The 16,154-nt window shown below is 49.4% G+C and overlaps 1 protein-coding gene across 1 annotated transcript in view; it reads left to right on the top strand.

Annotated features, from left to right (window-relative positions):
* The window catches only part of TMEM131 (transmembrane protein 131), a 2,512,175-nt gene that overhangs the window by 2,086,887 nt on the left and 409,134 nt on the right, over window positions 1-16,154 (top strand). Inside the window, exon 31 of the mRNA XM_069636582.1 lies at window positions 6,661-7,241. Within this exon, the coding sequence (XP_069492683.1) occupies window positions 6,661-7,241 (581 nt within the window). The remainder of the gene's footprint in view (window positions 1-6,660; window positions 7,242-16,154) is intronic.

Below are 16,154 nucleotides of genomic sequence, written 5' to 3'. Positions count from 1 at the left end.
GACCTGGTCAGGCAAAGGGAGAGGGAACCCGGGAAAAGATGGGGAAACCAAACAAGGACCAGGCTGGGAGAGGAGAACTACAAGGCAGGGAACCCCAGCAAAACCCAAAGGAAACCAAGGGAGATCCAGGAGAACCCAAGGGGAGAAAACTGGAGGCAGACTGGAGAGGACAAGGGAAGGGAATCCCCAGGCTGAAGAATAGAACTAGGTTAGGCGCTGGAACACAAGGGAGAGCGAGTAGTACAATCTGGAACAGAACGCGTTGAGACGCGATCTGCTCCCGATCCTCACTCTTCCTTTATGGGCCGCCGGCGCCCGCGAGGCCTGGAACGCAATCCTGATTGTAGCCGGGCGCAGGCGGACCCAGATCGAGGCTTGGACAGCAAGCCGCTCCAATCCCGGGTGACCACTCCACGGCGCATGCGCGGAACCGTGACCGAGGTCTCCCGCGCATGCGCCGAGGAGCTGCAGCCCAGGTCCCCGAAGCTCTCCCTCCGGCACCTCCCCAAGCGCGAAAGCGCGAATAGAGGCGCCAGGAAGGAAGAGCGCGTGTGGGGAACCCCGGTCTCCCAGTAAGCGTGACACAGCGGCTGTCGACCGCTTCCGTGACAAAAGTCTGGTACATCAAGTCCCTGCTGTGGATGAAGTCTGCCTGAATACATCTGGTCCCCTGCTGCAGGCTGCAGTTTAGACCCCTTCAAGGATTCCTGGAGGCCAAATGGCAACACATTTCTGTCACATGGACCGATCAAGCCCTGACAACGGTGGTCAGTTCGTCCACACCCGTCACAGGCCCCTCCATTTCAGATCCCACTTTATCAGGCTACAGTCATGACAGACGCTTGTCTAAAGGGTTGGGGAGAACACACAGGACATTCTCACGCCAGAGCCCTCTGGCTCCCGGAGACAAAGGAGTTTCACATCAACGTCCAGGAACTGCGAGCAGTCTTGTGGGCCCTCCTGTCTTTTTTGCCTCTGCTCCAGGGAAATGTGATGCAGATCTTCATGGACAACAAGGCCACCATGTTCTACATCAGGAAACGGGGCGGGGGCACCCTCTCCTTGGAAGGACAATCTCTGTGGCACTGGGCAATTCTTAAACGCATGTTTCTCATCCTAATTCACTGGGACGGCATCCAGAACACCATTGTAGACTCTCAGCTGGGAGCTGCGGACCTGCCGCGACTGGGTGCTTCAGCGAGCACAAGTGTTTCATTAGTTTAACAAGTGGGTACTCCCTCAGATAGATTTCTTCGCGACGACTGCCAACGCCAAGTGTCTGAAGTTTGCCAGCAGATCTCCTCAGCCGAGGAGTCTGGGGGACGTCTTCTCGTTCCTCTGGGAGGTCCTCTTCCTGTACGCTTTCCCTCCAAATCCACTGTTGCTACCAGTAATCAACACACTCGGGCGTTGTCACTGATAGATGATCCTCATTGCACCGTCATGGCCAAGGCAGATCTGGTACTCTGACCTTCTCCACCTGTCGGTGGCTCCGGCCATCAAGCTGCCTCCACTTCGCAACTTCCTCTCCAGAGAAGGAGGTTCAATACTGCACCATGACCCAGCGTCTCTGAGCCTCACGGCCTGGCTCATACAGCCTTAGAATTTGGACACTATTCGCTGCCTTTGGAATGCACGAAGATCCTAGCTAAAGCCATGGCCCCCTATACATTGGCTTGCTACAGGCTTAAGTGGAAGCCGTCCGCGGAAGATTTCACCGATGTCTATCGGTGCTCCGCAGCTGCTTCCGTGCCTGCTCTCACTGGCCAAGGCTGCCTCGGCCTCGGCTCCATCAAGGTCTACCTGGCCGTTCTATCCCGTTACACACGGACCCCAGGCAAACTCTCCTTGTGGTCACACAGGCTCGTTAATGAGTTCCTCAAGGGCCTCTTATGAACATTCCCTCCAGTGACGGCTCCTGGACGTCTACCCACACCTTCACAAGATTTTACTGCATCAACGGGGATTCCAGGAAGGAGTGCCGGGTTGGCCAGGCATTGCTGCTCAACCTGTTTGTTTGAGGTGAGTCTGTTCCAGGCGTGAGTGTATTGCTTCTGTGAGCCATGCCACCTCCTGTGGTGTATATATACTGCTGTGTAATCGTATTCATGAGCTTGTGAATCAATGCAAGACCTCATGTTGGAGAAGGAACAAGTTACTTACCTGTAGCTCTTGTTCTCGCGCCTGGGTTTTGCGTGGATTCACATGCAAACCCTCCCTCCTTCCCCTATTTGACTTGTCATGGTTCATACTGCCGTTTTACCTGCGCTACCAAATCTGAAGATGGCCACCAGGAGTGGAGCATAGGAGGAAGAGTGTCATTGGCTGGGGCTGTATGACCCAAAGTCACACTGATAGGCTATAGAGGAGACAATCAATTTTTCTAGCTTAAAACTAAAGTGCTTTAAATGTACAGAGGATTTCCAGCCTGAGGATAATGAATATTCAAGATCATGTGAATCCATGCACACCCATGCTGGAGAACAAGAACTTACAGGTAAGTAACTTGTTCCTTTCTGGACATGTCCAGCTGCCGACCATTCTGTCTTCCCCCATAGTGTGGATCTACGCTCACAAGGGGAGACTGCCTTCTCCATCCAGGAATCGTGACGTTGAACCTACACGCCTCGTTTCTGAGAGGCTAAGGTACCAGTATTTGGACCCCCTTGAAGACTTGATGGAGGTGTTTCTTTTGGCCAGAATACCAGCAACCAAAGCCCTATACTGCTGCAGTTGTAATACATTTTGCAGCTGGTGTAGAGCCAAGCTATGTGACGATTCCATAAATGTCGTCACTTCTCCTCGAGGGGAATCCATTTCCCGTGGGGTCAGGGAAGTGAGGCTGCTACACGGTCATTCCTTTGGGGGTGGTACACAGTGGGAGGATCTCATCGGGGGGGGACTCCGCCTCTGGGGACAAAGACGGCCATCTAGGGTACAGCCCTAATAAGAAAGTTAGACACACCCACACTCTGGCCCCTCTTTCTTTTACTAACCTCTTTCCAGACAGCAGATCAATGTATTGTTTCAAGGTGGAAGACTGGCGTGTCCTTGAAAGCATTAAGAGGAATAAGAGCTACAGGAACCCAGGTAATCCAGGTACTGGGATGAGTTATGAACATAGATCCTGTGAAAGAGAGGAGGGACATATACATTGGGCCCAGACCAGGTTTGCAATATTGTATACAAATCAAAAACATACTTCCCTTGTTGTCAAGCCGGCCCCGGAGTAGCAGCGGGTGTGGAAGCTGTTAGATGCGGGAGCAGTTGGGTGGCGAAGACTGGAGAGCAGAGAATGCCGGCGGGATGCAAAAGGCGACACCCTGGGATCTGAAGCCGATGGATCCAGCAACATACAGGCAATGCAGTCGTATGAACTCCGTGGGAAGGAGGGGGCATGTGGTTCCACCCTATTACTGATACTCTGATAATGCAGGGTGCCAAACCACGCGAAGCAGACAGCTGACGAAGCAGGCGACCAGAGCAAGCAGGCAGAAGACGAGCTCCAGTCCCGGGAAGTGCTGCTGCCATACAAAAATTTCCCTGGAGGAAAAGGGAGGTACGAGTGGGTTGGCAGGGGCACAAGGAGTGCAGGAGTGTCTCCTGAGCAAGCTGCAAAGGTTGCTGGGCTGAGAATACAAAGAAGGGTCTGGGACCCTGAGAAACCAACAACCAAATTAAGAGGAAAGCTTCCTCATTGGGGTGGTCTAGTAAATCCCACTGACCACCAGTGAAGGGTCGGAAAGACCCAGAGAAGTCACATTAAGAGTACTCTTCATTGTGGCGGTCCTTGGCAGGAGAAATGAACCAAGGGGACCGGGTAAAAGAATAAAACCAGTGGTCGTGGACCCAACACTAAATAATCTTCACTGTAAGAAGCCCTCCTCCTCGTGTCATATGGGCAGAGGAGTGAGCTAGGTAGCTCCAGTGAAGAGAAGAGAAGAAGAAAAGGAAGATCCAGGGGAAGGGAGGCGTTCCCGCTGGTTACAGTAGTGAACTATACAATGGCCTTTCAGCCAGTTCCAGCTAGTTATGTGAACTATCATTTTGGGACCTTCTACCAGGGGAAAAGATGAATTGCCCCTGTTTTTTGGCTGGAAGAAACAACCCCTTGTTTTGTGACTTTTTGGAATCTAATACCAGGAGAAGGGAGTCCTTCTCCTGGGAATTGAACTTTGTTTTGTTAAGCCTTTAGTTTGAAGCTTACAGGACAGAGATGGAATTTAGCACACATCGGTGTACGCTTTAAGCTACGGACGTTCTGACAGACCCATTAGTAATTTAGTTGAGACAGGGAAACCCCTCTTAAGAGTTTAGGGAAAGTTAGGTTTTCTCTTGCTTTTCAGTTGGCTACTAAGTCTCTCGCCCCAAGCATGCCACCTGTGTGTCAGTCTCCTTCTGCACCCTCACATCCATCATATAGAGCTTTTTTATTTTTTTCAATACACCCATGGTCCTTTCTTTTTTTACTCCACCTGGTCTATCGGGGACTGCAGGTGGCTACAGTTAAAGGGCACTTAGCTGTGCTATCTCTTCAAACACACTCAAGAACAAGGATCATATTTCAAGTTGCCCATTGTAACTCAGTTTCCGAAAGGTTTGACAAACATATTCCCACCCGTACCTTTTCTGATCCATTCCTGGGATTTGAACATTTTACTTACATTCTCAATGGGAGCACCATTTGAGTCTCTTCATTATTGCACTCTTGAATTAATGGCATGGAAAACGATTTTCTTAATAGCTAGAACTTCTGCTTGGATGGTTAACCAACTTAAAGCACCGTCATGCAAACCACCATTCAGTAATCGCTAAAGAGAAAGTGGTACTGAGGGTTTGTCCGTCCTTCCTTCCTAATGTGGTATCAGAATTCCATTCAGTACCAGCTTTTTACCATCCTCCTCAGCCCACCAATGATGAGGAGAGAATGCATAGACTAGAACCAAAGAGGGCTCTGAGCATTTATGTAGCAAGAATGAACACTTTTAGACAGGAAGACCAACTATTCGTTGGTTACACAGGCCACAAGCTTGGTAAAGCAGTAACCAAGTAGACATTATACAAATGGATAATAGTATGCATCGCAGAGTTACTCCATCGCAGGAAAGGAGGATCCTGGGAAAATTAAGGGCCCACTCCACCAGAGCAGTGTCGACTAAATTGGCTCTACAAAGAGGAATTCCAGTACAGGACATCTGTCATGCTGCATCTCGGTCCACCCACCATATATTTTCTAGACTTTACTGCCTGTACACACTGTCAAATCAGGACACTCGATTTGGAAGAACGATTCTTCATAACATCATGGGATGAAGAAGCATCATGAGAATCCACTTCCCACCTCCTTCACATGTACTGCTATGGGAGTCTGTCTAAGATGAGGAATCCGTGGGAGAACACGATCCATTAAGAGAACAAATGACTTTCCCCTGGTCATGTTCTTTCTGATTATGTTCCTCCAAAGGATTCATCATTGCCCTCTGACCCTACCCTTCTAAGAGCGAATTTACATTCCATCTCTTTCAATGCCTGTAATTTATTACCCTACTGCCACAGGGCAGCATAGCACAGGGAATTGAAAAACGAGGAACTAAGGCAATGGGGCGTGGTGAAAAGCTATTTAAAGTGCCATCAACATTACGCACAGACGCGAGCATTGAGGGGCATTGATGTAGCACGGCGCCCTCTACTGTCAAATAAGGAAACACATTTCTGTGGGAGAAGCATCCATCAGAAGGAACATTACTTAGGGCTAAGTAATTTGTTTTTCAGATGGATGGTCCTCCTACAAATTCCATATCACACTCCCAACATGCCCCTCTTGGTGGATAGCTCATATACCTCAACTCTATTCTGTGGCTCCTATGCTGCTGAGTGCAAGCAGAAATGTGCTATACTGAGGTAATGGGGCTGTGTGGCTTCATATAACACTGTCCATAGTGTCCTATCTGGCGTGGGCTGTGCATTACCGCCATGAGGAGCTGAGGAGTCGTGCTTTGCTCCCTGATGGCAAAAAAGTTTGAGGATATCTGGCGGATATAGGATGTCAAAGATGACAAAGCTGTGGGAGAAGCATCTATCAGAAAGAATATGACCGAGGGGAAAGTCATTTGTTCAATACTATTGCTCTCATTCACTTCCTGACCTAGTGGCTCCAATGTCACAGTACCGAACACAGACCGAAATCACTCTGATGTCCCATGGAAGTGGTTTGAAGATTTCTAGATCTTGCTTCGAAGCCTAGAGCTATTTCATACGTTGATACATGTGTTGGAGAAAGAACGTATTCCTCAGAAAGAAAGTTTATTCATTAGACCAAATTACTTATTTGAATGGAATGTTTCTGATGATACACTTCCTCCTGCTGCATAGTCCCATCTCTCGGGCCATTGCTCGTCTTACTCGGCAAGAATGTTTTGGGGAATGGAGGGTTGTGTGTGTGTGGTGTTAATTATAAACTAGTGGCGTCACATCTGAAATATAAGGGCATAGGGGTGTGTATTTTCTTTAGTTGTCTGTGTATGCGAGAATTACTAAAATAATTGTGTATTAGCTACAAGATCTCCCATTAGTGTTCTTTTTCATTTTTTGTTTTAATACTGGAATTGTTCTATTAAATGGCATTTTGTCTCATGAGCTTCATTCTTCTTATATCAATAGCTTGAATTCCCTTGGATCTGATACAAATCACAGCTCTGCCCGAGGATTTTTTACAGGAGGTGGTTCCTCTGTCAGACCTGGAGCAGCAAATCACAAGCACTGTAGCTCAACATCACATCTTCAAAGCAATAGAAATCCATCTGATATTGAAACTGTTAGATCCAAAAACAGTGCTAACCTTGCAAGCAGGACTTTAACTCAGACTGTTCCGACACAGTCCACCAGCAAAACAAGTACTATGGTCCCAGATTCAAATGTTGCAATTCAGGGACACATGCTGGGCAGGAGGACCCGGGGAGCCAAGCCGAACCAGCAACATACACAAGTCCTGCTTGAGCATCATTCCCAGCAGCAGCCAATAGTGCCTCAGTTGCAGCAAGAGCCACATGCAGAAAGTTCTTTCTCACAGCAAGAAACTTGCATTCCCTCTCATACAGACTGTGCCAGTACCAGGCACAGCTCAGAAGATTCAGATTTCACCAGTTTAATAGAAGTCATGGACAAAGATTTTGATCACCTTGAACCTGCTCCTTCTGAAGTATTTACAGAGCAGCCTCCATCCCCTTCAGCAAAAAGCAAAGGTAAGCTAACTTCAAAACAAATGGCTCTCAGAATTGCAAAATATATTTCTGTATATTATCAAAAGATATGTATTGTATTTCTACCCAGTCTGACATATATGGGCAACACCTATAGATCTTTATTGCAGCTGAAATTAAGGTGTATCTTATGGTATGATTAAATGGTGACTGTAAATATTAGGCCTTTGGTCTGCATCCATTAAGGAATATGATGGGGATCGTCCTCCACCACCCCTGCCTTGCTCCTCTTAGTGTTGATGTGTCAGTTCACGTATATGACATTTAGCGTTTTTATATTTGTTTTCTGTGCTTTGACCTATTCCAGGTAATTTTACTTGTATTATCTTGTGGCAATTACTAATTTTCTGTTGGTCTGGACATTTGTAAAATTGTTCTTGTTATGAAAGATAGTTTTGTTGAGAAACTAACACTTTGTTCCTCTTCTTGGAATGATAGTTTGCTTCATTGTTTTTTTCATTTTGATCTTCTCTATAAATTATGGATGAACAGGATTAGTTTAAGACTATCAAATTCAATTGCAACATTACTGATTATCTTTACAAGGACTAATCTGCTGGGGAAAGCCATGTCACAGACAATCTCCCAAATGTGTGTGACCAATGTAGATTTGTGACTCAATTTTTAAACCTACTTGATGACATTGAGCTAAACTTGTGACGCTATTCTGTGCCATAAAGGAAGGATCTCCAGAACTGATATATTTGATGGATTTGTTTCCTCAAGTGCATTCATTGTGTCTGGACCTTCCTCTTTCAGCCCCTTCCTTTTTTCATCAGTATAACTGTGCCGTCTTGTGGACAATGCCTTAAACATCTGTCAAAATGGCATGCGATAAAGTCGAAGACAATTGCACAATCTTTCTAAAAACTCCAGGTTTTGCCTTTTCGCTTGTTTTTCCAATTCGTCTAATCCTACATTTCTATGATATTCTATCTGCAACACAGCAGATTGCTGGAATTTTTCTGCCACCAGGGGGTGCAGTGTGGTTCTGCGTCAGCTCCGCCCGATGCCTCTTCACGCCCTAGACATGACGTGGAGGCCAGTATATACTAAGGCACTGCTCCCCGTGACATCAGCACTGCAAGAGGTCTCGCTCCCCAGGCAGTTCATCCCATCATCATTCTTGTTCGGCCTCGAGGAAGATGAATGATTGTTCCAGAGACTCCTGTAAGCGGCGCTGCAGGTACCATTTCCCACCCAATCCTCCACTCCGGAGGAATGGGCATGCCTCCGCTTGAAGATGCTTGACATCTGCACCAAGGCCCTGGCGATGATGGCATCTGTCTTGGTGCCGCCGACCTCAACGGAACCCATGAAATTGCCACTCATTAGCAGGGGGTATCTGCAGGAGAAGACTCCCACAAGCCTATAGGATTGGGCCTGGACCCCAAGAGCGGCAATGTCTCCCAGTGCTGAAAGGCCTCAGCGCTGGCCCCGTCCTCATCTTTGAAGTCATCAGCGCTGAGGGCGATGGAGCACCTCTGGAATACGGTCCTCTTCTGATGAGGCCACTTATGACAAGTTGCCAGATCTACAACGAGGAAGGGCAAACCTATACCCTATGTGATGATACCCGTAGGCTTCATACAGGAGAGAGACTTTCTGGAGGAATTTTACAGAGAAGGGGAGAACATCCCGTTACTGGACTTATACCTTCAAGAGGCCAGTGATCTTGAAATCTCCCATGATCTGGATATGCTTCCAGCTCCTACTCTGGGTAGGCCTCAGGCATCCTTCCATAGGTTGATGACCAAGGTTGCTGATACCCTTGGGTTATCTCCCCGTCCAGAGCGAAAGTCAAGTTTGAATTGACAAACATTCTGGACGAAGGACCCAAAAAGGGGAACTTTTTACCGTTTAACATACATGTGGAAGCTCCGGTGTTGGAGACGTGGGAGAGCCCCACCAGTTGATGGAGAGCTGTCAAGAAAACATTGTCCGCTCCATCTAATCCACCCTTTTTGTCCAGCCATGCATCCCCTGAGAGCTTAGTGTATTAGGCTGCGACAGCAAACTTGAAGACATCCACCTTTCCTTCTCTGCAACCTGACCGAGAGAGTAAGAGACTAGACATCTGGGTAAACGAGGTGTTTTTCTTGTCCAGCCTTGCTCCCTGAGCATTGAAGGCCACCTGCGCCCTGCCAAAGTTCTCTTCGGGGCTTTGGTCTGTGTTGGCCAATGCGGTAAAGGACATCCCTCAAGGGGATAGGGGAAGGATTTCTGGAAATGGTACAGGATGGCATGGACGCTTCCCACCACATCCTGTAGTCAGGTTTCAACACAGCTGACAGTCGGATGCTTTGTGCCCATGAGTATGGTGGAGCGAAGTCACTCATAGATGAGGACAGCAGGCTTTGCACTGGATGTACAGGCAAAGCTACTGCATATGCCTTCCGATGGGCAGAACCTGTTTGGGGGGTATCCAGTGATGATGTAGAAATTATAACAAATGAATTATTACCGAAAAAAATTACAAACGGTAAATATAAAGGGGTAAAAGGTGTGGTAACAAACATGCAGGGGGTTTGGGTGGTGGGGAATTCCCAATATCAAAAAGAAATTTGATATTTTATTTTTTTTGATAATTCATTTGTTAGAAATCATTTCGTTAAGATCACATGGAACCGTTTGGGGCCATGGCTGATTACTCTCTACAACAGTTCCAGTCTTCCAAAGTGATGGTGAAGTCTTTTACTTGGCAGTACCAGCAACCCTCAGCGCTATCAGCGAGGACTAGGGCTTGCGCCCCTCTGCTACCTGACCCCTTATGCAAGAGGTCAGGCAGCCCCTGGGAGCGGTACACCCCATTTTGGCGCGGCCAGTCCAGCGTTGGCCAATTTGGCGCAGCTTGTTAGGTGCGACCAATCCGACGCGGGAATGGTTTGGCGCCAGTAAGTTTCACCACGGCAGTACAATTTGTTTAATAAAATAACAAAATTAAGAATGGATTCTGTCTCGAACCCTGGCCTGCAGTGCTGCGAGACCGGCGAGCTAACCACCAGACTATCGCCATCTTAACATTTTCAAATGCACCAGTTACTTATATTAACGTAGGTCATTAAGAATAAGTTACGGTCATAACGCTTAATATATGTAACTGGTGCAGATAAAATCGATACTGCGGTGAAACGTCCTCGCCAAATGGGCTAGCGCAGAACCGGCAGAGCCGAAATGTCCTGCTCTCCTGAGAGGAAGAGGCAGAGGAACCCCTAAAGGTGGAAGTGTAGTGGCCACTGCCCCCTCAGCTACCCAGGGTGCAAAACCTCTGTGATAAATTCTGCCACAAATTCCCTGTGGAAATGGAGAATTTGCTTGTTCGGCATGGAATGATATTGAATTGCATCTGATGCTTGGGCCTTAGAGGTCGTTCAGCCGAGATACTGTCTTCCTTTTTAATTCGGCATCCTCCGGACCAATTCCCTTACGCCACCACCTTGCCTCCAGACCGTATCCTCTTGGCGGATGTCCGTCGGCTTCTCTCGAATTGCACAATAGAACTGGTTCTATGCTTGGAATGGATTGTATTCTGCATAAGAAAGACTGTGACTTGCATTCAATACTCGATCTGAACTTCAGAATTTGTTCCTGCGGAAGGACAAATTCAAGATGGTAACTCTAGCCCAGATCCTACAAGCCCTCGATCTACAGGACTTGTCGGTGTTGCTGGTCCTTTGGGATGCCCATTTCCACGGGCCCATTTATTGGAAGCACAGGATGCACCTGAGGTTCCTTGTGGGCCAACATCACTACCAGAGTCCTGCTATTCACCTTTCTTTGGCACCCAGAGTTTTCACCAAGCTGCTGGCAGTGGTAGCGGTTCATCTCAGGAAGGAGGGCGTCAATATCTTTCCCTACCTGAAAGACTGGCTCGTCTGTGCATGCTCCCCAGACCAGACATGGGCGCATTTGTTCTGCACATGCAGCCTGTTGCTCAGCTTCGGCTTTTCCCTGCACTTCAAAAAGTCACATGTTTCGCTGTCCCAGTTCCTCCGATTCATTGGGCTGTCTTGGACTCTAGCCTGGGCAGAGCCTTTCAACATGGTACAGAGTGCTGAGCATTTCTCAGATGGTATATGTCCTCCAATCTCAGAGACACGCTCATGCTTTAGCCTTCCTGCGTCTGATGGGGCACATGGTCTCCCACATTCTGGTGGTCCCAGAGGCAGGGCTATGCATGAGGTTGCTTTAATGGCCACTCCATTGCTAGGGTTAGCAGTTTTACAGAAACGTCAGATTTTCAGAAGGTGTCGAGTCGTGCAACTCGAGACCTTGCATGATGGTGCTGCTGTGGCTCTGGAGAATGCAATGTCTGACGGCTGCCCATCTTGCCCAAAGAGAGAATGTCACAGCAGATGCCTTGAGCAGACAGACTTCAGCCTCCCATGAGTGGGTGCTCTGGCAGGAAGTTCAAGAGGTGATTTTTTTTTTTTCTCCCACTCAAACTCACCAAGTAGATCTCTTTACTTCCAGTGTGAAACAGGAAGTGACTTATTCTGCTCCAGAGAATGTCTTTGTCTGGGGGGGGGGGGATACATTGACGGTCAAGTGCATATTTGACCTTCTTTATGTGTTCCCGCCAATCCCTGTAATTCTATTGGTTCTCAGGAGACTGCTTCTGTTTGGGAACATGTTGATCTTAATCGCTCCGGAATGGCTGGACATCATCTGCCCTCCCTGGCGCCTTCTGAGTGGAGTGGGCCTGCTCTCCTAGTTGGAAGGGTATGTCCTCCACCTAAAGCTCAGCACCCTGGTCCTTCATGCTTTGCTACTGAGAGGCTGAGATGCAAGAAATGGGACTTGTCAGACTACATCCTGGATGTGCTCCTTTAGGCCCGCCATTAACTTAATTTATGCTTGTAGATGGGGTAAATTTTCTGCTTGGTGCAGTGAAAGAATTTGGACCCTACTTAATTTCCTCTATCCTGGATTTTCTTCTGTCGTAGGTCCAATTGGGTCTGCAGGTTAGTACTGTAGAGGGGTAGCTGGCCGCTAACTTGGTTTTTGAACGGTCCCTTGAGCAGTGCTCGCTCTTCACAATTGCCACCGTTATGCAATTTTTACGTGGATTGTGCAACCTGTGTCCCCCACTTCAGTTTGCGGTCTAGGCGTGGGATTTGAATTTGCTGTTAAGGTTTCTTATGGGTGCTCTGTTTGAGCCACTGCATTCTTGTTCTATAGGACTGCTCAGCCTTAAGGTGATCTTCATGGTGGCCATCACTTCTTCTAGACGGGTGAGGGAGCTCCAGGCATTTTCTGTTAAACACCTTTATTTGGTTTTCTCCAAAGAGAAGGTGACATTGGGATTAAGACCTTCCTTCCTCCCAAAGATTCTCCCAAAGAGGCCCCAAAATTTCATTTTTAATGGACTCTTTCCTCCCACAGATTCCTCATCTATAATATTGATCTCCCAGTGCCAGCTGCTCTTAGGAACCTTTTCCACTCCCAGGGGGGCTCAGCATGGCTCTGCGTCGGCTCCACTCGATGCGCCCCGTGCTGGACATGACATAAGCGCAAGTATTTATAGAGGTGCTGCGCCCCATGACCTCATTTCATTTTTTTCTGTGCACTCTGCTCACTACTAGGAACACCACTTTGTTTTATTTGAATTACCAAATGTGTTGCTCCGTCTCTCAAGTTCATACTGATGCCGAATCCAGCAAGGCTTTCGGGGTTCAAACCCTGCATGGATTGTGGCCATCATATGTCCCCATCGGACCTGCACCACAAATTCCTTTACTGCCTTGATGAAAGCCACGTCCACAGGACTGCGCATATTGCCAATCGATGCACCCAAAGGTGCTTCGAGAGCATGGAGTAAAACACTTGCCCTTCCTCCACAAAGAAAAGCGTGGTTGAGGTCGTTGGTTGCGAATCGCACCATCGACGAATGGTCCCCTGTCCGAATGGACAAAAAGAAACACTGCAAGAGGTTGAGATCACCTTGCGGTTCTATGCAGCAACACTCTACTTCATCTTCAAAGAGGAGTCGCCGCCACTCCAAGGGGAGCTGTGAATACCAGGCCCCAAAGGTACCATTTCCCATCCAATCCTTTACTCCAGAGGAATGGGAGGCTTTCCGAATGTAAATGCTAGACTTCTTCACCAAGGCGCCACTGGCCCTGATGCCAGCGGCCACGGCATCAGTGGCTTCGACCTTGGCCAAGCTGATAGATCCCACTGCGCTTGGTACAGCTGCCAGGGAGTCTGCAGTGAGATGCCAAAAGATTGTGACGAAGAGGCACACTTTTCAGTCTTCAGATGTTGGGCCCCCTGTCCTATGGTCCCGGTCCAGGGGTGCTGATGATGCTGCAGTCGCAAAAGAGTTCCTTCAATTCCCTAGCAGGGCCCATTATGTCCCAGTTAGAGGGCATTTGTGATTATGAAGTGTATCCTGTCCCTGTCAGGAAATGTGAGACTTTCCAGAGTAGTTTTATGGGGAACAGCATGACTTGGTGGACCTGGCAGCCGACTTGCAGGAGGCAAGTAGCCTGAACATCTTGCCAGATGTAAAAATGAGGCCTGCTGCCACCTCTGGCAAGCCACATGTAGCTTTCCAGTGCCTGATGGCAAAGGTTGTCGACACCTCAGGTGCAGTATGACCTGACTGACATCTTGGATGAGGATCGTAATGTCCAGTGGTGCGTGCTGACATCCTTCCACACTTTCCGTGTGAGGGTACATTTGATACAGTTGTCTGCATATCGTCTCTCGTACAGGCAATGAGGTATAGGCATAACACATGGAGTCTTACACAGGGCCCTTCTCCTCCTGCTGTTCCAGTATGATGGCAGCGAGGGGGCGGGAGTTAGGGAACATACATCCAACTGCTCCTTACTTTGTGGTCCATGCGTATTGGATGGGAGCAAGGGCAATATTGATGATGATCGCTATGGTAGCTTGCTGGGGCTGACTAAGGCACTTGGCTTTTCGAACCCCAGTGAGAGTGGGGATGGGCTTTGGAGGGAGGAGACAAATGGTGATGTCGAATGGTGAGTAGCAGTACTAGCGATTAGTTTGTAGGTGAAATGCAGGATAGCCGGTCAGGCCCTTGGCCCGAACAGGCTCAAACAGGTGAGGTCCTTGTATTCGTACATCCCGTCCCCTTTCCTCCTTACTTGTGGGGCGCCACCCAACATGGGGACGGTACTGGAGCCTTTGGCAGCAAAAAATGGAGCTTCCCCTTTAAATTTAGAATGGCGTGCGCGGCACGGACCCCCTGCCTGTGGCCCTGCCCTCCAGAGCCTCACTTCAGTCCCTTTTTCTGCACGGACGGTATCAGGCCTGGCAGCCAGCGCACAGACTTTGTTAGCTTTCCGCTTGCTCCCTTTTTGTTTTTTCAATTCTTATTTCACTTCCCTTCGGTGCCTTGCATACCCCGGCGCATGTCGGCCACAGGAAGCTTCATGCGACCGCTCGTTCCCGGCCTCGGACCCCCATGCACTCTGTCTCGAGTGTTTGGTGCCCGACCACCGCTGGGACTCATGTTCGGCCTGCAGTGCTCTGTCACAGGGCACTAAAGAATCGTTTCTCGCGGTGGAAGAAGATCTTGCACAATTCTCCTCCGCCCCACCTTAAGGACTTCCTCTCCAGGGACTCTCGTGAAGACAAGGTAGGTCCTCTGTTCAGCACGGCTCCACAGCATGGCAACTCCTTCCCTGGGGTTCCCACAGATTGAGGTTCCTCGGCTTCAGGTTCTGGCAGGCCTGAGGCCTCTAAGACTACCAGCTCCCATGTCGAGGGACCCGGTACTCTTCTGGGCGCTACAGGGACAGACCTGAGGCCCTCCTGGCTAATGGCTCCTAAGCTGATGGTCCTACCAGACTGTCCTCGAAGGGGCGATAAAATTCATCCTCTGCTTCTACCCAGGTGATAAGGGCATCGTAGAGTGCCACCTCCAAGAGTCTTTCCTCAGCTAGATCCAGCACGGCTACCGGCACAGGTGCCAAGGGCACCCAGCCTACCGGAGCTCGCTCTGAGGTCTTGGGTCAGGGCGTTAAGACGCTCAGTCATCCGGCTGAGGGCTTAGCAACTAACAGAGTGATCTCTGAGGTTGCGACCCAAGTGTATCCTCTTGTGTCTGAGGCCTCTCTTGGCCCAGGCCCTTTACGCCCTCCCGCCCAGGGCATGGTGCAAGGCTTCATGGTGCAAGGCTTCAAAATGGCTGAACGGCACGTGGCAGAGCCTGCCAAGCAGGCGGCCACTTTGGATCCAGCTCGGGGCCCGCCAGTGCTTCTGCCCATCGAATGGGCTTTGCAGGATGAATCCAGCCCTCTTCACTCTGCCATTGGATCATACGGTGCAGGCTTTTGGTCCCCTGAGGGGTACATCTACCCATCACAGCCGTACGGCCACATGCACCAGGCTCCTCAGCGCCTTGAACAGGAGCGGAGGCCCAGCACCTTGTGAGGACCGCTTCTTCAAGCTCTTCCTCATGCGTTCCCCCTCAGATGAAGGGGCTCCTGAAGGATATTGATATGGTCATCCCACAGGTGGTGCCACCTCTGTCCCCTCCTCTGGCTACTCCTCCTGCTCCCCTGGTTCTGGTCCACCGGTTCAGGCCCTACCCCTCGTTCTGACCCCTTGGCCTTCTCCTGTACCACCAAAGCCTCCTTGCCCAACAGACGTTGGACCTGTCTGCGGCTCCGGGCCTGGGGGGACCCCGCCTGCACCTGTGTCCCAGGCCCAGATTTGTCTCGGTCTGTGAAAAAAAAGGGGGGGGTGATGACAGAGATGCTAACGACACCCAGGACGATGATTCCTCGGTATCCGTTAAGGCCTTTCATGACTGCCTTCAGGGCCTGGTGGAGTTCTTGGGGAGGGGGGATGGGAGGGGGTCCCTCTTCCCGAGGAAACCCCCCAGGAGTCGGGTTTGCTAGCAGAGATCTTGGGGAA

This window comes from Ambystoma mexicanum, chromosome 7p, assembly GCF_040938575.1.
Source record: "Ambystoma mexicanum isolate Mex_15411 chromosome 7p, UKY_AmexF1_1, whole genome shotgun sequence".
Taxonomy (NCBI): Eukaryota; Metazoa; Chordata; class Amphibia; order Caudata; family Ambystomatidae; genus Ambystoma; species Ambystoma mexicanum.
Note: the sequence above shows the minus strand (reverse complement) of the source record. Positions and strands in the feature narration are given on the sequence as shown.